The sequence below is a fragment of the Phoenix dactylifera genome, chromosome 11, assembly GCF_051530095.1.
Source record: "Phoenix dactylifera cultivar Ajwa chromosome 11, Ajwa_hap1_PhDact_Kaust_v1.1, whole genome shotgun sequence".
Taxonomy (NCBI): domain Eukaryota; kingdom Viridiplantae; phylum Streptophyta; class Magnoliopsida; order Arecales; family Arecaceae; genus Phoenix; species Phoenix dactylifera.
In genome coordinates this window covers 10,321,186-10,341,432 of record NC_143200.1, presented here as the reverse complement: position 1 = coordinate 10,341,432, position 20,247 = coordinate 10,321,186, and the positions used below count along the sequence as shown (strand labels likewise).

General features: G+C 37.3%; 1 protein-coding gene across 4 annotated transcripts; it reads left to right on the top strand.

Moving 5' to 3' along the window:
• The first annotated feature begins 496 nt into the window (after positions 1 to 496).
• Positions 497 to 20,247, top strand: LOC103720025 (protein CIA1). Of its 4 annotated transcripts, XR_005510058.3 has the most exons (12): positions 497 to 1,064; positions 6,297 to 6,443; positions 6,536 to 6,754; positions 6,868 to 6,932; positions 8,365 to 8,430; positions 8,504 to 8,578; positions 9,397 to 9,450; positions 15,092 to 15,154; positions 15,857 to 15,926; positions 19,460 to 19,543; positions 19,681 to 19,897; positions 20,002 to 20,247. XR_005510058.3 is itself a non-coding variant. In XM_039122689.2 (11 exons), exons 1-11 carry the CDS (start codon positions 873 to 875, stop codon positions 19,750 to 19,752), a joined length of 1,107 nt encoding a protein of 368 aa, XP_038978617.2. In that variant the 5' UTR covers positions 497 to 872; the 3' UTR covers positions 19,753 to 20,247. The 4 variants fall into 4 exon arrangements, 2 of the variants coding, with proteins under 2 accessions (XP_038978617.2, XP_008807765.3); XM_039122689.2 differs by having other exon boundaries at positions 19,681 to 20,247; XR_015971128.1 differs by lacking the exon at positions 9,397 to 9,450 and having other exon boundaries at positions 507 to 1,064.

Below are 20,247 nucleotides of genomic sequence, written 5' to 3'. Positions count from 1 at the left end.
AATGTGTTATTTTTATTTTTCATTTCTTTTTCTTTTGTGATGATCGACGCCTACCTTTAAATGTACACATATTGATCAACGAAACTCTTAACTTTGTGCACAATGTCATGAAGTTGCCTTATCTTTTCTTCTTTTCTGTTTAGTCCGGTTACATTATTTTTTTTATTACATTATATGAAGTTCTATTGATCTCTAAGGGAGGCATAATTGCTAAAAAAGAATATAAAATCTGCAATGAATTTTGCACACTCCCTTTTTGTAAAACAAAATTAAATTCCCTCTAAAATCTTTCATCATTTTCCTTTGCTTAAATATTCATGTCTTGAAAAATTTTGGATCCATGCTCTGCTATTGACGATGGACACCAACCTCCGGTGTATGGCATGCTTTTTTTTTTTTTTTTGGTACAAATGGCATGCGTTTTCATATCGAGATACATATCTATATATCTTTCGGCAAAAATAGCCACGTGCCATCCACGCGCCTCCAACCAATAGCCTCTCCTTCCGTACGCTCCCCGACGGCTCCTATGACCCATTAGAAAACCGTAGCGGATAAAGGCACCATCAGTAAACTTACCCCTCCTTTCCTCATCATCACATCGCCCATTCTTCCGGAAGACGTCCCCCAAGAAGAGCTAGGTGAGGGCTCACCTATTCTCACCGAAGCAAGCGGATAAATGCTCTGCCTCACTTTCCAGTCGATCCCCGGCGAAGACCCCGAGCTTTCCAAAACCCTAGCCTCTTGGGAAAGAGGAATCCAAACCCGCAGCTTCTCACTTGGTCACTCTTCTCTCCGCCGGCGAATCGAATTGGGTCGGGGGATTGATCAGTCCCGGTGATCTCTGGTGGTGAGCGGCGGCGGCGGCGGTGATGGACTTCTTGGAGGGGAACCTGGAGCTGAGGGAGAGGCAGAGGCTGGAAGGCCACACCGATCGCGTTTGGAGCCTAGCGTGGAATCCAGCAACCGGAGTCTGTGGGATTCCGGCCATGCTGGCCTCTTGCAGCGGCGACAAGACCGTCAGGATCTGGCAGCAGGGTCCATCTGGTTCTTGGGATTGCTCGGTTTGGCTTGTTCTTTGATTCCCTTTCTCTAAGTTCTCTTTGATTGATCTGGTAGTAGCTATGCTTTGATAAACACTGTTTATTTTGAAGTTTTGAAGAGAATCAAAACGAACATTAATTTTGTCCATGCTTTTGGGGTGACAAACCTGTTTGTAGAAATTCTGGTTGTAGAAATCTGGTATCACATAAGTTTCATTCAAGTAATACATGTATGTATGTATGTGTGTGTGTGTCTATATATATATATATATATGTGCATGCATGTATGTAAATATATGTATTTATGCACGTATGTATATATGTTAGCTACTTTAAAAAAGAGTTAACAATTTGAAATCAATGATGGACTATTCAAATTCAAGATCCAAATCATTGAACATGATTTACAGTACAAAAAATGTGTAGAAATCAAACTTTTTGGTGGTCTCTGACTTAATCATCAAGCAGGTGGCAAAGCAGACATTTTTAATAGCATGATACCATCTTTTACTATGATCTAATCATCAAAATGTAAGGAATTTAATTCTATTCATGTTTTAAGATGTGTGAATCATGATCAACATAGCAGATTTTCAGTTTATATACCTTATCATGTTTTTACCACACTGTGTGATTGATATCATTCATATTCATATTGACTGGATGTATAGGTTCAAGACCACCAAAATATATGAATTTTAGTCTCTAGATATTTTTTATAGTGTAGATCATGTTTAACAGTTTGGATCTTCAACTTGAATAGCCCATCATTGATTTTAAAGTTGTTAACTCCTTTTTTTTTTGTTGAAAACGGCAATTCATATAGCTCTAACTTGAGTACATCCAGCCAAATCCAAAGAAAGTAAAGAAGTTGTTAACTCCTTTACAAGCAGTTAATGTATAGTCCAGCTCCCATGCACATATAGATTCACTCACATACTCTCACACACATATATATAGACAATATATATACATACATACATATATAAATACATGTATACATTTACATATGCACACACATATTTTTTGATACATATATACACCTATATGCAAATACACACACATATATATGTATGTGTGTATGTATGTATATAGGTGTATATGTGTATATATATGTATACTTGTATATATTCACTGCACTTTATTGGAAGTTAGCAGGGATTGATCACATGTCATCAAGTTGTGTAATGAGATTGATAGAGTAAAGGTAACGAGTTGTGTTTTCTACATGTTGAGCATTTGAAATGGGGAAGATATAAAAAAGAGAAAATGGCGGAGGAAGTATCTGGATGTCATTGATATTTTCCAGGCAAACTTACTTGGAAACTTGGAAAAGGTGCCAAATGCATGGATGTCTCTTTTGCTTACACGCTACTTACCAAAATCTAACCAAGGGGACATGTTGGAATAGAAACAAAGGTTTTTCATTATTCTAGTACTCTGTGTGATATGCCAATGTTTAATATGAAATTGAATGTAAAATGTTGAATTATTACCAGTCAATGTAATTTTTCAAACAATAAAGCAAGTTTCAACTTCATTTTAAGAAGTTTGTTCAAATGGCCAAGTTATCCATAAAAGCTTATCTAATAAGTCATATAAGATTCTGAAGAACTATAGTATTGGATTGTATTGGGTCATAAACAAGTGTTTATTAGTGATTGTGATGCAAACTTTTTGAGGTGTTTGTGGTATTGCTCTTATAGAATGCTATATTAGTTCAAATTATTAATTCAATGCTATCTTTTTCATCTCTCAATACATAGTTTTGAGAAAAAGTTATTAGAAAAAAACTTGTAAGTAATTTAAATTATCAAATAAAAAATAGCAAATTTCAACTATTTAACTATTATAAAACTATTATGACTAGAACTCAACTAGGCTATTGATAAGGCTGCAAATGGGGTTGACTCGTGACCTACCCCGACCACCCCCCCCCCCCCCGCGCGCGCGCGCGCGCTCGCTTAGACCCGACCCTACCCATTTTGGAGGACTCGTGGGGCTGGGTCGGATTCTAAAATTGGACCCATTCTATTTTTCGGGTTGGATCTGGATTTGCTGAATTCAGATCCGACCCGATCTATTTGAATTTTGGTTGTTAATAACTTATTGCTGCTTGTTAACAATCTCAATGTGATATTACTTTGCCACCACTTGCACCAAAGAGTCTTGAGGTATGAGGAATGAATGGATGTTCCCAACTGTATCATTTTGCTTTTGCCCCTGCCCGAATTTTATCAAGAACAGAACCCATTAATATATTGCAGATTAACAGTTTAAGCCTTTTAAAAGGTCACTAATTAAAGAAAAATGCACAACAGATAGGTTCAAAGGTGGTCAATTTTGGAATAGTTGCGTATAATAATTTGATACGCCAGGAATGGGTCTATCCTTGGGGAAGATCTTAGCTTTCTTGGATGTTATTGGCTTTCCAAAGAGAAACAAGGAGAGGTGATCTAACTCTGCCGTCATTAAGAAATTTGTACATGTCACCGGTGAGAAGCTTTATAATGGAGTTGAATCCCTCCGAGACTACATCTATGGTGGTTTGCGGCTTGGAATTTGAGAGGAGAACAACAAGTTGAGTTTGTTCTGATTAATCTTGAAATGCCACTGGTCTCCTGAGTTTGAATTGCTAACTTTCTATGCCAACATTGTATAGTCAACCCCTAGATAACTAGGACGTACAGAACATCTAAGCTATGGGTTCTAAAAAGAAAAACATGGTTTTTACTGTGATGCTTTGTTTATTCTATTGTATATAGTTTAATTATCAACTTTGTAATTTTTGCAATGGCTTCTAATTTTGTGACCCAAACCGGATCCGACCCGGATCCAAATTTTTTGGATTGGGACCAGATTATATATGGACTCGACCCGACCCAAATGGAGAAAAGGGAGAACCATTGAGCTGAACGGATGAGAGAGAGAGGGGGGGGAGGGCTTACTTGAGGCGTCTGATGGCGAGGATAATGAGAGAGCCCTTGAAGGCTCACAAATGATCGAACAGAGGGGGCGCATTGAATCGAAAGGATTTAATCACTGAATCGAGGAGTGATGTTGAACCGTTCTGGCCGAGCGTCAGTTCGATCCGATACGGGCTGAGCTGTCTAGTTTGGGTCCCTTCGGCAATTACTGGTTTTAAGTGTTGGACTATGTTGACCAACCAAAATTGGCACTCAGCATGAATCTGCACACCGATTTAATTCTTTCTTTTAATTTTTTAATTAAAAATGATTTTAATTTTTTTATTATTGTTTTGGCGCAGTGAAGAACATGTGCTAGCATCACATGGGACAACACATACTCTTTTTACAAGTAGCCGCCGTGCCCATTGGTGCCAACACTAAAACCTTGCCCGCAAAAACTTCTTCTATTCTAACTGCCTTATTTCTATGCAAACAAATTTTGAATTAATAATGTATAAGTTCAGTATAAAAATCATAATTTAGTTCTGTTAAAAACACTGAATAATATGATTTTAATGCATTAGAGGCTAATGTTCTTGATTTATCTTGATATTTTGATGTTCAATTTGTTCCAATAACCTTATTATTGATTGGTGTTAATTGTGCATGGTTCATGTGTGGGCTAGTTTTAAAATTTTTGAATCAAACATGTAAACTTGGACCCTGAAGTAAAGAAAAATTATAAGATTGAATTATGAATACACTTCTATCTAAATTAAGTGAGTCCCCACCCCTCCTCCCCAAAATGAGTCCCCAACCATCACACTCATTTAATGGAATAAGTGATTTCATACATCTTGTGGTCATGCACAATTTTCCTTCATCATGCTTGTTCTTTAGTAATGATGAACCCACATGGCATCCCATTTCATGCATACTTGGAGCTGACTATCTGTTGCTTAAGTTCATTAAATCTCAGAATTCTCATGGTCGACATTCTTAAACAATTCCCCACCAAATTTCCTTTAGGGTATGCAACTTGCGTTAAAACTATACTTAATGAATACTACATGGGCTATTTGGATAGATGTAGTCAAGGGATCACATATTCCACAATGAGAACCTTATGTAAGCTCATATATACACTAGGCCTTAGTTAAGCATACAAATAACAACAGAAGTAGATGGATATACTGGATTCCCATCATCCTTGATGCAATTTTATTAATTTCTTTCTTCACCCTTCAAGATTTGAAACATAAAATAGGATTTTTTCTGTAGATTTTCAAGTAAAATTTTTGTATGATGGGTGAACATGCCTCTGCTAGACAAGGTATTCCCATTATCACAGTTGTAAGCAAATTTGATCAGGAAGAACCTTTGAATTAATGGGTTGAAGATAATCACCCTTGCTCTTTGACATCAAAAAAGTGATTGTGAAATTTCTAATATAGCTTGTCAAGCATGTTGGCCACTCTACTTGCCCCCTTAAGAAGCAAAATCAACATATTAAGCTGCATCATATCTCTTCTCAGTTCACTATCTGCACTTCTGCAGAATAAAAGATTTTCTGTAACATAAAGTAATGAGCTCATGTGGTCCTTTGAAAGAAAATCAGTTTGATATAGTCACACTTGAAACCTGATAGCTTATTCAAAATGTCAAATCTTTACTCTCTCTCTCTCTCTCTCTGCTCGTGCAAGCATGATATATTGTCTTAAAATAGAAAATGTCTATACTGGAACATAGGTCCTAATGTACACTCAAATCTGAACTTTCTGACTTCAAGAAGCATACTTAATGATTTAATATGATTAAATTGTCTTGCTGACTTTGATAGGATTGCAGGAGTCTCCTGCCACTAGGACTTTCCCAGCAAACCATCAAAGCACGTCTAACAATTTATTTTGTTATTCTGTAGTACACCTTTTTTTTTTTTTTTTGCTTTTTGGCATGAATGCAACACCTGTCATCCAAACTACCTGATTGAAGTATGGGAATCTACCAATGTTTCAACTGTTTTGTTTTTATTGGAAATTTGATCAATGAAGCTCTTTGGATAGGTTTTCAAATGGCATAGGTGTTGCCTTTAAAGTTCTCCTGTATTTTCTAGGTTCTTTAATTCATGAACTATTATCCCTGAAATGTTGCCATTGGATGGAATGCACTTTCATCTACATCACTTGTAGATGGAAAATGTGATCGATCAACAGAAAAATTTAAGATAAACACTTCTTATAAGTTTTAAGTTGAGGTTTTGAGTTTAACAACTCGTGACTCTCTTGCCATCAGGTCAATTATTAGTTTTGCAATAATTACATTCTGGAAAATTCTTTGAATGCAGGCTGTTTTGGAAGATAATCATACTCGCACAGTCAGGTCTTGTGCATGGTCTCCTAGTGGAAAGTTACTGGCAACAGCAAGTTTTGATGCTACCACTGCTATATGGGAATGTGTCGGTGGTGACTTTGAATGTGTTGCTACACTGGAGGTACAACTTTCATGAGGATGTATTGTGGTTTTCATATGTTATTTGAATTGGTTCAATGATAATAAGTATTTATGCATCTGTTTTATGTATAGGGTCATGAAAATGAAGTTAAGAGTGTTTCATGGGATGCTTCCGGCTCCTTGCTAGCCACATGTGGTCGAGACAAGACTGTTTGGATATGGGAAATGCAACCTGGTAATGAGTTTGAGTGTGTATCTGTGTTGCAAGGTCATACCCAGGATGTCAAGATGGTGCAATGGCATCCATTTATGGAGGTTCTGGTTTCTGTCAGCTATGACAACTCAGTCAAGGTATAGAATTGTTGAAATAGTGTCTTTTATCTTCTAGAAAAAAAAGATGTTTTCAACTTCCAGTAGTTTCTTTATTGGCTGGATGAGGTTAGCAATATCCAGTGTGGTGCTAGATCTGGGCAGAGGATGGTGACAGTGATGATTGGCATTGTGTGCAAACACTAAATGAAGCTAGCAGGTATTTAACTTGTCACATTTTTCTTTTCCTGTCAGTGAATTCAATTATTGTTGTTGTATCTGCTAAAGATGAATGATGATTATGGAGATTTTGCCTTCTGTGCAAAAAGAGTTAAACAAACAAGTGACGCTCAAGATTTCACAAACAAGGAAAAGTAAAGGGAAGAAATAAGCACAATATTATTTAGTTGATCACAAATTCAGGATATGGGAACAATTGCAAAGGCATGTTGTTCGGCATGTTAGCATAATAGCAGTTTCATTGCTATTCAACATTGGCACTAAAGTTCCTGATGAATTGATGCAAGAAAACATGTTCTCAATATAATCATCGATTATGCTAGCCCATAAACATTTGTCCTCATATGATCCACTAGTGTTCCATAGCAAGAAAATTTATTATTGCATGCAAATCTACTCGAGTTGATGAGCAAGTAGCCAGTTGGCTGTTTGGTGCAATCCTGTTAACAAGCTCCAACAAATATCTACCACTTATTCTTGTAATTTTGTCATAGAAAATCATCTACAGAGAAAAAGACATGGTTAGTGTTTGATAATTAATCTCTCTCTAGCCCCCCTTCTCTCATTAGCCTCCCCCCTCTCCTCCCGCCCCACCCCAAATTTTTTTTCCAAATTTACTGAGGAGATACAAGCTTATGGGTTTCATGCTCCCCATTAAGTACATAAATTGGCGGTTCATCTTTCTATTCATTCTTCCATTCAATTAAATATTTGTGGTTTAAGTTCTATACAAGGTAAACAAATAAGGTTCCTAAGTCATAAAAATATCAAAGATTTAAGATAACATCGTTTGAGTTTGTAAGAAAATATTAGATGTTGGTCAATGCACTATTTTAGAAAAAGTTACGTCTGAATTGTTTATTTTGGTCTGATCACAGTATTTCTGATTTTGGAATCTTTACCTTAGGATCTTTTATGAGCATATGTTATGCTTACATAATATGTGAGCTATAAGGAGACTGAGGTTTGCCATACCAACCCATATTTTTTTGTACTAGGCATATTGTACCATACCAGTAAGGTATCGATATATGCTGAGATTCAATACGACACAAGGACCAAATTGGCCTGTACTAAGCCCGTACCACCTGATTCTAGCAATTCCATGTCTGGGCATAAGAAAAGTGCCTCTCGACCTGGTGTTGGTACAAGAGCTGTCTTATATCGTACACATAAGGTACTAGTATAGTACCCTATATTGGTATAATAAATCTTGAATGAGACAAACAATAATCACACAATATTACCTTGATATTTATTTGCTTATTTGGATTATGGTGAAACAAATGTCCATGTTTGCAATGCATACTTATTACTCTTCCTCCTTTTTGTGCATACTCGAAAAATAATCCTTGTAGTAGCATTTTGAGATTGCACGAGATATTGACTTGTTTTTATTTTGTGCTTTGTAGTGGTCATACATCAACAGTTTGGGCAGTGTCTTTCAACTCTAATGGAGATAGAATGGCTACCTGCAGGTATGTACTTAACTTGTTTGTTATAGTAAATATTCATAAGAAAAGGTCAATAAAATAGTTATTAACTTTGCAGTGATGATCTGACATTAAAGATATGGGACACTAGTGCTAAAGCATCTGAGACAAGTGGCAGTAGCTGTGGATCTTGGTGAGATGCAACTATACTTTTGACTCCTCAATCATTTTGCATGGTTTATGTAATTTCTCTTTTAGGTGTATAAGTTTCTAAGACATTTCAATGAGAGATTGTTGTTACGAAATTTGTTTATGTAATTAATGTGCATTCAAGTTTTTGCTACCAAGATTTGTTATAACATAGAGAATGTATTGTACTATAACCATCAAGCTTTGTTCTCAGTATGAGCATAGAGAGTTTTCTGTAAAAATATTTAGTTAATTTTTATCAATAGGGAACACCTTCATTAATATGAGAGCATACAAAACCAAGAAGAAGAATATTTCTTGTTTCTTTCATTTTCAAGATATGCGTAGGGAATTATAATGTTACTTGAAGTTGACCATTTGGACTGCTCATCTTTTTTTTAATTATTTGTTAGCAAGTTCTCTCCTAATATTCTACATAGTTATTCAATAAAACCAGCACTATGGTACCCTTAGCTGCTTTCTATTAAGTTGGAAGCTATCTTTCATTGAGTTCATTGAATTGCAAAGGCCTCATTGGTTGCAGAATATGCAATGGGAGGATAGGTATCTATATTCCTCACTGTTCCTCCAAAAGGTACTTAACTACTTATCCCATGGGATAAGGCTATTTGCAACCATGGGAAAAAAGATGAAAAGGTTAAAAGGTGGGATGAAAAAAGTAAAAGGGGAGGAATAACTCTTCATAAAAAGGTGATCGATTAAGTTTATTCTGCACCCACAATGGTTTTGTTCTTTGAATTCTCACTTATTACATGCTGAATAGAATCAAACTGTTCCATTAAAATGTAAAATGTTTGGCAGGGTAACCCAGTATTCCTTTTATTTGGACTTATTCTGTGACGCAAGGGACAAAAGGTATGAGCCATTCAAATTTGTCTATCTAATAGATCGACCCAAATTCTATAAAGAATGGGAGGTGATTTGAGAAGATGTGGTTCAGAATGCGACATTTTTTCAACATGTCTAAAACCAGATTTGTTTGAATACTTGCATGATCACAAAGTGCATGTTCAGAGAAATCATCAAAAGCAAAAACTTCATAAAGTGCAGGAGTAGATTCAGAAATGCTAGGGGATAGAAAAAGTTAAGAAGAGAGTGTTTAAAGAATATTCCAAATGTCTTGATGAATTTATTTCAGAATAATTTGGGGAATATTCACAAAAAGTTGTTATTTATTAATGTAAGTTGGTGAATTGTCCCTCTTACAGCAAATATTGGGAATTTGGGATGGTTAGGGGAGTATTGCTAATGAAGATTTGAGATGATTGGAGGTTTTTGCCCATAGATCCTCGAAAATTGTCTTTTTTTTTTTGGATCAGATGTATTATACAGCTCTTGTATAAATACATCCTTTAGAGTCATAGAACAAAAGATCATGAAGCGGTTAAGGTGTAGAGGAGGAGGCCCAAGAGAAACCATTTTGTGTGATTCACAACATGTGACGCAACCCAATCTGCAGAAAATTGTCTTTAGGAGTTGTATGATAAAGAAACATGCACATTAATATCTTTATTTGAGGGAAAGTGGAGGCAAAACCACCCAGAATTCAGAGAAGAGAAAGACTGTGATAGAAGAAGAAGGGAGAAGAGGAAAAGGAAAGAAAAGGAAAAAAATTCTCCACAAGATAGACAGAATGTATCTACTATAAAGTAGAACATCAGCAAACCTATGTACTGCTTCTAGGTGCTTAGAACATTTGTTGAATAACCGAATGCTTACCTGAACTTGACTCTTCATTGAAGATTGATTTAGAATTATATTTGCATTTTATTGTGTCCAACATGATTATAGAATCAGTATACAGTTGATTAAATGCCACTCAAATTTCTCCAGGAATGTAAGATGATCTCCATCCTGTCCAAAATGATATGAAAGAACTTGGGGAGTGCTGAATATTTAGTTTGTCCAAAACATCAACCTGAATGGTTTTGGTAAAGTTGCATCTTAGAAATAGATGGTCGTGTGACTCCACAAGTTCACTGCAAAGTTCATCTCCAAGTACACATCCTCCAAGGTCCCCTGTCTTAGAAACAGATGGTCGTGTGACTTCATAGGTTCACCGCAAAGTTCATCGCAGAGTACGCATCCTTAGAAGTTCTGCCTGACTCCTGTTCATATTTTCTCTATTGTTGAATCTGTTGTTGAAGCTTAACCAATTTTGATTTTTACGGGCACACATTTTCCATATTATTTTTTCAAAGGGACACCATAAGCAACTAGAGCTCAAAGGGTTGTAAGAGTAGTGGTTGTGAACTTGTTAGAGGCACGATCTCTCTTGAGAATTGTACTAGTGTTTGTAGATGGCCTGTGATGTTCAAGCAGGTCAAGAAGTTTATTCAATTCCAAAGGGGAGAATATGAATGACCGGACTTGTGAAGTAGAGAGTCTCTCGTTCCACTGCAATGCAGCAGTGGTTCATTTCTTTTGCAGCAATCGTAGGGGTTGGGAATTTGATAGCGGATGGGAGAACAAAATAACATCCAGAAATTAACAACCAACATGTTCCGCTTGAACCGAATTTTGTTCCTAAAACGGAGGCAAAACAGCAACAATGCTTTTCCATGTGAAGGAGAGTCTTTTTGTAGGTTTCAACATGCACATTAATAGTATCATGTCAGTCAGATGGGTTTTGCTTCCTATTGAAAACTTGTAATTTATTTGGCAAATGGACATTAGAGGAAACCACTTGTTGCAAATCTTGTTTTACCTATTTTTTGAAAGGACAAGGGGATCAATGTAGTGGAAAAAGGATCTTGTTCATGAGGTATCTACATCTAAAACTGCTTAAAGTGATTGAAGAAAATTTTACCAAGCTATTATGTGATTCTAGAGTTAAATCTTTCATCTCGGGATATCCTAAGACTGCCAAATCATAAGATCCTTTGAATCATGCTATCCACAGTTGCATTGGTTGTATGCTCTTTTGAAGCCTTTCTTGGCCTCCAATCTCTAGCTAACTGCAAGCTAAGGAGATGCTTCACACAAAGAGTAGATTTATTTCTTTAGATCAATCTCTCTCTTTCCTTTTCTTTTAGTAGAGCTTGTGGTGCCCCCTCTCTCTTATTTTTCTTTTCTCTCACATATTACACAATGAGCCACACCATGCCCCCTATTAAAGAAATATATAGGAGAGAGCTATGATTATAATGGTTGGCTCCAACTTGGCAACTTGGTATCCTAGTGAAACTAGGACATCAAGAAAAGGGGTGTTCCTTACTTGGATGCCTCCTCTCTTTGTAGTTGAACTCCCCAGGAGAGTTCGGAGAAATAGGGAGGGGCAGCACACTAGGAAAAGTGGCCACCTACTTCTATATAATAGATTTGCAAAAATTAATTAAACATGTTCAAAATATAAACAATAGGTTGGGCCCTAGGACTCCCATGTCAGATCATGTATTTGCCCCAGTATGGACACAATGCCATATGATGATTCCCATGTTGGATAGCTTAATCTCTTTCCAGTAAATCAGTGTGCTCCTTATCAATGGTGCAATCTTGTGTACCATGGTTGATAGGTTTGGTCCTAAATTTACTTATCTCTAGATTGCAGCAATGTGTCTTACCCCATAGATTGAAGGATTACTTGCAACATGGACGGAAGAATCGTCCTAAACCGCCCGATTCGGGGCGTACCGAGCCGTACCAGCGGCAAACTATGATGGTTTGGGCAACGAAAACAAGAAACTGGCGATGGAGGGAGAAAAGGAGAAGGAAAGAGAGAAAAAGAAAGAGAGTGGGGGAAGGAGAGAGAGGGAGGGTGGCTGCCGGCCGATAGAGGGCTGGGGAGTTGCGCGGAGGGGCGAAGGAGGGGCTCGGCTCTGGTTCTCCTGTTTCGTTTGAAATAGGAGTCTTGGAGGGCTCCTTTTTATTTTTGAACTTTTTAAATTAAGTTGGTAAACTCCTTGCCGACTTCACTTTTTTTAAAAAAAATAAAAATAATTAAGTAAAGTCGGCAAGGGGTTTGCCGACTTCACTTAAAAACTTTGAAAATAAAAAAGAGCCTTTTTTAGGGCCCTTGTTTTGAACGAAATAGGGGAACTGAAGGCGGAGCTCTTCCTCCGCCCCTCCGTGCAGCTCTCCGGCCCTTCGTCGGCCTCCGTGGGTCTTCTTCTCTCTCCCTCCCTCTCTCCCCCTTCTCTCTTTCTTTTCCTCTTTCCTGTTCTCCCTCTCCCCCACTCCCTCTACTATGTTGGTATAGGCACGGAACGACATGGGGGCATATCGAACCTTGCCCCCGAACAACCGGTTAGGGCCCTGGTTTCGGCACAGCAATCTTTGATTTGTAACATTCACACCTTAACTCTTGATGGTGATTTCCAAGGTGCATTGCCATTATTGACTATTCAATGTAATAGCAGACTCATATGCCAATGCGAGGTCACCACCCTAGTGAAGAAGGAACTCACTTAGGCCCTGTACATTTCAACAGCCACATAGGTGTGATCCTATCCTTACCAATAGTTATGAATAAATTTACAGCATTCATGGACTCTTTTTTGGCATTAGGACTGATGTGGGACATATACCTAACACTGTTTAACGATGATACAAATGAAATATCCATGTTATATTCTAACCAATCTTTATAAATTACATGAAAATGGATTTTAGGGGATGCGGAAACATTTTTACCAGTCAATACCCTTTGAGCGTCATCATAGATTTCTTATTAAACATGTTGAGCAGTTGGAGATTGTTGAAGGAGATTGTGATTTGAAGTTATATGAAGTAAGAAAAGTTTCTTACCCCCTATAAGAAAGCTTTCATGAATTGTAGGTATCCTGGAGGAAGCAATTAATGGTATCTTATTTTTGTGCCCCATGGCTGACAACCATCTAAACATGTTAATATATGTGCATACAGGTACAGCGTTAGCTAGAATTAAGTGCCAAGGAGGTTGAAGATTCAGTTCTCTGCTCATGCAAATTCTATGATGGACCTTATAGATTGGGGATTTGTAGTGTTCGACCATGAACTATAATAGAATGCGTAAAAGTTTAATGTATATATTATATGTGTGTTGGTGGTCTCTTACTGACATTTTAAGTAAAAAGAAAATAGAAAATGGCAATTAAGTTGCTATGCTGAAATCAATCAAACAATCAATCATACATACATACATACACACACACACATGTATACATACATACCTACATACATATGTATGTATATACATACATAAATATCCTAAAACAGATAAAGAACAAAATTCAGTTAATTATGATGCTCCCGAATGATAAATAAAATTGATGAATTTCATCATGCCTCTGAAATTGTCCATTTTGTGACCTTCTTGATACATAGGTAAGAAATCTTTGAAGCATCAGATTTTTAGTATCCTTGTCATTTTGATGTTGCAGATTATGTCTAATAATGTGAATTTTTGGTCTTGATGTTCCATCATTGGTCTCATGATAAAACTCTCTCTCTTTCTCTCTCTTCCTCCTTCCTACACACAAACACAACTATTACAGTCATGCAGTTACTGTTTATTTCCTGAGTAAACCAAAATAAAGTCCCTTCTTTTAGCTTTATTCAGGTTAATTTAGCCAACTAACTCTTTGATCACCTGATTGAAGACCCAATGACGAGGGTTACTTTTGGGATTTCAGAAAAATTGAAAAGAACCTTTCCATACCTAATGGTTTTAATTAACTAAGTTAAAACTATTCAGGGAGGCGGGTTCAAATAGTTTTACTTGGTGAACAAGGAATAAGTACCTTTTTGAATAAAGTTATTTAAATATCCCAGTTATTTTTTTGGAAACATAGGGCCATTGTGATTGTAAAAGATTTTAGATAAATAACATTATTCTTTTACTACATTGTGATTCAATTATGAATGAAGAACCTTGACTTCATGTGTACGTAAAGTAATGCAAAAATACAGGCTTGGTTGGGTTTATCCAAGCATGTGTCCAAGCTACTAGACTTTGTGGCCTTTGGCATGAGTTTTATCCCTTAAAAGTCTGAAGAAACACGAATTCATCTAGGACTCGTACTATGATTTAGCATTACAGTTATCATTATTTTAGTTTGAAGATTCCATTCCCTCTGCAGGAAACATTTTTAGCATCAATATTCCTATTTTTCCATTAGTAACTCAAAAAAGGCTATCAGACTTCATCATCTTATCCACCCCAAATTTTCTTGTTTTAAAGATCAGGAGCAAGTTTAGTTTTCCTTACACGAGGAACAAATTCTTCAGCCAATTTGGTTGGTAGGCTGGAGTCTAACTGAAATCACTTGGTTTCTGCTGGCATGGTCCAGAATCTTCTTCCGGCCTATACCAGAAGATTTTCAGATGTTGAATGCCCTAATTGTAGGATACCTTCCAGAGGAATTACTCTCATTCGCATGATGGTAAATATGTATTTTGAATAATTTAGAAGTCATCGAGGGTCGAGGCCCAATCTACATGCTTCACATATTTATTTTATCAGCAATCTGCAATCATCTTTTGTTATCTGATAAGAACGTTTTTCTGGTGCTGTCAGGAGACACCTCTGTACCATCTCTGGTTATCATGATCGAACCATATTTTCAGTTAATTGGTCAAGGTATATGCTTCAACATCATGTATTCCTCTTTAACTTTTTAAGTCGTAATCTAAGTTGGACAGATTCAATAGTGTCATATCTTGTACGTCTGACTACTTTAACTTCATATAAGTAGGCAAAAACTGTTGCTTGTGGAAATGCAAAATCAAAATGTAAAATTTAATTTTACGGTCTGTGTTGTTTTAACAATAATGGAGTATTCTGAACAATCTGGAGCACTTAAGGTCCCTGGTCCTCCTGAAGTCATTGACCCCCCCTCCCCTTTCTAACTGCCTCATAGGTAGTAGCAGTGTAACATGATTAAATTCTATGGTGAAATTGCCCAAATTTCAAGGCAACAGTTGAGAATAAAGTCTACGAGTCCAACCTGCTGCACCTTGTATAGTCAAAGGAGAACTGCATCCTCATCATGACCATTTATTTGCATTTTTTTTAAGATATAAACTTTCTGTATTCATCGTGGGGGTTTATTTGTACAAGATAATACACTTTTGTACTCACACAACAACCTAAACTATGTAGCTCATATCAATTTTTCATGCGACAGTTAAGAGAATAAATTGTAGTTAGGAGATATTGTTGCTTTGTTACTATCGCATATTTGTTTGCAATTATAGATATTAAAAGAAGATAGTTCATTTTACAATAACATTTCATTTGCAAATTTTCAGTCAAGAAATTCACATTGTTCCATTTCAACAGGGACGGTGTCATCGCTAGTGGAGCAGCTGATGATGCTATTCGTCTTTTTTTTGAGAGCAAAGACAACTCGGTATTTCTCAATGCTCCTTTGGTTGTTCTGAGTGATATTTGCTTGAAGTGTTCTTTTTACTGCAGGACTGGTTTATTGATTCGATTATGTGCTACTGTAAACTACGTAGAAATTTCATTGTGAAATTCTAAGCAAGTTGCTAATATTAATTCATCTGTCTGTGATTAGTTTTGCTTCCCCTCCAGTGCACTTTAATTTATCTCATCTATATAGTTTAATTTTGTTTGTCTGCTTTTGCCTTCATTTCCCACTGTCTAATGCTTTTGTAAGGTTTATCATTATTCAGATTACTCTTTGAAGGCCATATGTATTCTGAACATCAATTATTCTTTTATTTTATTTTCTTTCGTTCTCATATGCAAGCAATCCTGGTCACCTTGTAACTATCACGACCCACGCCCTGATCCGACGGGCCGCCGTGACGGTCCTAGGGTGCGGGTAGGCATAAGGCCACCAGCCACCACGTAGAACCTTACTTACTTATCATGATCATCAATGAATCCCTCAAAATTTTGGCATGATACATGCACAAAATGATCACTTTTCCTATTTCTATATTTACCTGTCAGGATATATCAATACATACACAACCCCACCTGTCAGAGCAGCACATATAACCTGCTACAATATAAACCTGGACAAGATATCGCAATACATCATCACAGGCACACAACTGATCTGCACATATATATATATATACCTGCTTCCCAATCCATCCATGGTCAACCCATATCCACAAAAGGATCTATGACTGTAACTATACACTATGTACAACAGAAGGTTTATTTTACACCAAAATGTATAAACCTCTATCTACATTATACTATGGAGCGGTACAACCAGCAGGTAACTCTAACCCTGCTCCTCTCTAAACGACATATGTCTTGCACCAAAAATATCAAACTGGGGAGTGAGTATATGAATACTCAGTGAGTGGAGTAGAGAGTACTATGCACTTGAGACAAGATATAATCATGGCTCGAGGTGAAATCTCAAGAGCATATGAATGGTGATCAATAACAAGATGAACATGAACTCAACATAAAGAATATGGAGTAAATCATTAATATCACCATAATCAATATCAACTTATTTGAAGCACATATGGAATAATCAAGTAAACATATATGCTACTCATGAATATGCTCAGCAGATCATAATGCTGGAACATACAAATCGGGTGTCAATATGCTGAAACATCGATAAACAGCTATCAGAAGGTGGGTCTTACGCCCCAGGCGAAACACAACTCCCTACTGTCATATGCATGCATAGAATATTACACCACACCAATAATGTAAATGCTGGCCAGTATCCAGAACAGAAATCCATAGAAATCTGTGAGAATCACCTCAGATCTGAATACTATCAGCACCTCGTGGGAATGCTACATCCGCGGAAAGCCATACTGCACCTTACAAGATCTTACTATGCCCGGTGGCAAGCAGATATATAAGTCGCAGGACTGGCCGATCCTACGCCTAGGGCCGTGTCTCCTCCTAGGAAGGGACTGGGTTCTGCCCACCTAGAAGGCTACTATGTGCACACAGGCCGATGTCTAACCCCATCAACTATGGGTGTCCTATAGATACTGCCAAGCCATGCATGAATGACATAATGCACCTTCCCAATACTCAACTATAAAGGAGTATAATCAAGACTACCACTCACTCGACCACGATCCAATCATAAACTAACATCAGCGTTGGGAGTGAAGAGTCAAGGGAGTGCAATGCAACTCAATATACCACTAAAAAGGCTCTACAAGTCTTTGAAATAGAGGAAATGAAATCAATTTACAAAAGAAGTCATTTCACAACTCGGAACCAATTTAACTACTCTTTTACCCCTTGTAATTCCTCTCAATGTTCCCTCAAATGCATGTCCAAATAATCAAGCATGGAGAAACAAGATTATAGAGGAATCTACTACAATATCAATCAATATGCTCAAGTGGAATCAATTCACACTTGGCGGCATTCATGAAAATGAATTAAGAATGCTCATGGTGCAAAGTACATGACTCCCACTCACCTACCAATCCGGCACAATCCTGATACACCTTTAAAATCTACAGAAGGCAGTGGGGGACTTCTTCTTGTTCCCTAGCTTCTTGCCCAACTGTGACATGCATTAATTATACATTTAGTCTTGTATCAAGGACTCATAATCTATGTATCAATCATAAGCATAGAAACTTTAATTGACTCAACTCCCCCTTCTCTAAATCTTTTCTTTTCTTTTTTACTTTTTTTTCTATTAATTAACTCACCATTTATGTGTATTAGGGACTCCTTTGCATGAGTACAAGGTCCCCCTTAGCCTAATCTAGGCTTAATACCCTATTATGGCATGAAATTTCTTATTTTCCCACCCGGATGAACAATAACCCGGACCAACAGCGGTTACTTCATCCCGGGTTTGATCTACTTTCCAAACTTCAAACTCTATGAAATTTATACCTAATATTCTACACTTATAGGGGTTTTCAGAAAGGTAACTTGCATCACCATTGGAGGCCGATTGACCTCCGAAATATGTCACTGAAGTCAGGACATCGACACAGGTTTTCTGCAGTCCCGGAAAAACCTTGTCGAAATCCGACTCCTCTTTTAACCTCCTCTAAAACTGTCATCTACCCTTTCTATAGCCTAAATTCTCTAGAATACTTGGTAGGGATGGGGTATTTACCTTTTTTCTTCTGAAAACTGGGGTCTTTGCATAGAGGGGAAGGAGACCTACGCTTTTTCCTTCAGCTGGCAGCGCAACCGGAATTCCCTTCCACCTCAAATTTCCTTCCTCTTTCTTCTTTTCTTCTTCTTCTTCTCTTTTTTTTTTCTTTCTTCACCGCCTGAGACTCCCCTCTGAATCAAATCCACCGCCTCAGCCACCACACCCCTATTTAAGTCACTTCAAACACCAAAATTTTCATTTTGCCCTTGCCACTTCATTGCATCTACAATTATGCCATTATCTTTTGATTCTTTCCAATTTTACCCCTCATACCAATTTAAGGGTTACTTTATTGTTCTTTTTCCTATAAAATTTTTTTTTTAGGGTTATTACAGTAACCCTCATCCAATCTTTTGATCCATCAGCAAGCTGCTTAACAGGCTGCCTTGGATCTCTACTGCATGTTCTCAACCTCTCTCCTTGATAGCCTTGGCTTAAGTGGCAGAAGAGACTTGCATCCCAGGCCCATGGCATCCATAGCACCTAGGAATGCTTGTTAAGCATTTCCTAGGTTTTTAGCGTGCTTGTAATATCATGGGGAACCTCCACTGTTTTGGATGGAGACTTACAGTGTGTAGCTATGGATCCAGAACTTAAAGACATCCATCATAATCTGTCACTATGAAATGAAGATACTATTGTTCTTCCAAATTGCCCCAATAAAATTTTCCATCCTGCTCACTGCTTTCTCATCTTTTTTGGACAACTATAAATATTTACTTCTCTTGTGCTCACTCCTCGGCAGAAGTGTTGAAAATGTAGTCCAAGATCTCTGACATCTTACGTTATATATGCCTCAGGTTGATGTACCGTCGTACAAATTACTGCTTAAGAAAGAAAAGGCCCATGACATGGATGTAAACTCAGTGCAATGGAATCCAAAGGTGAACTTTTGCTTTCTAATTGACCTTGCAATCACGTAATCTTACATTTTTTGCTATTCTGGAAGCACTCACTTTATATATGTTTTTATCGATTGATTAGAAGCACTAACTTTATGTTCCTATATTTAAAACCTCAGGAACCTAAACTTCTGGCCTCAGCTAGTGATGATGGGATAATAAAGATATGGGAACTATCGGAAGTAGCCTGATGATAATTTTTGCAGTGTGCAGGGCCTGCAGGCCGATGTCTGATGTCTTTAATTTAATTTTTGGGTCTGCATAGGAATTGAAATGTCAAGCACACGATAGTCTCAAAGTGCTACTACGAGACTTGTAGCATAACTATTTTACTCGGTTATCTTCTCAGATTATTTCTTTTGGCCACCCTTAATCTTGTATTCAAAAGAAACTGTATATGCTGACTTCGCTGATGGTAACATAAACTTGCTTGAATGCAGTTTTGCATCTCCGAACTCCTGGGGTAGAGAGAGAGAGGGACAGAATCTGCTGGCCTATTGAAAACTCTTTTTATAGTACTTCATTCTTCTTCGTAGCTTCAAAATAAATGTATTTACGAAGTTCAAGAGCTTTACCTTGTGTGTAGATGTGTGTGAATGCGAGTGTGTGTGAGAGAGAGGCTTGAATGTTCCGCCAAAGAAAGATTTGATAGTTAACATTACATAGATTTGTTAACATTGCATGGA

Bases quoted from the DNA above. Each gene is read 5' to 3' on its own strand.
- LOC103720025 (XM_039122689.2), top strand. From the start codon at position 873: ATGGACTTCTTGGAGGGGAACCTGGAGCTGAGGGAGAGGCAGAGGCTG. The intron at 8,579-9,396 runs GTGAGATGCAAC...AATGTTTGGCAG, and splicing joins GGCAGTAGCTGTGGATCTTG to GGTAACCCAGTATTCCTTTT. The intron at 15,155-15,856 runs GTATATGCTTCA...CCATTTCAACAG, and splicing joins TTTTCAGTTAATTGGTCAAG to GGACGGTGTCATCGCTAGTG.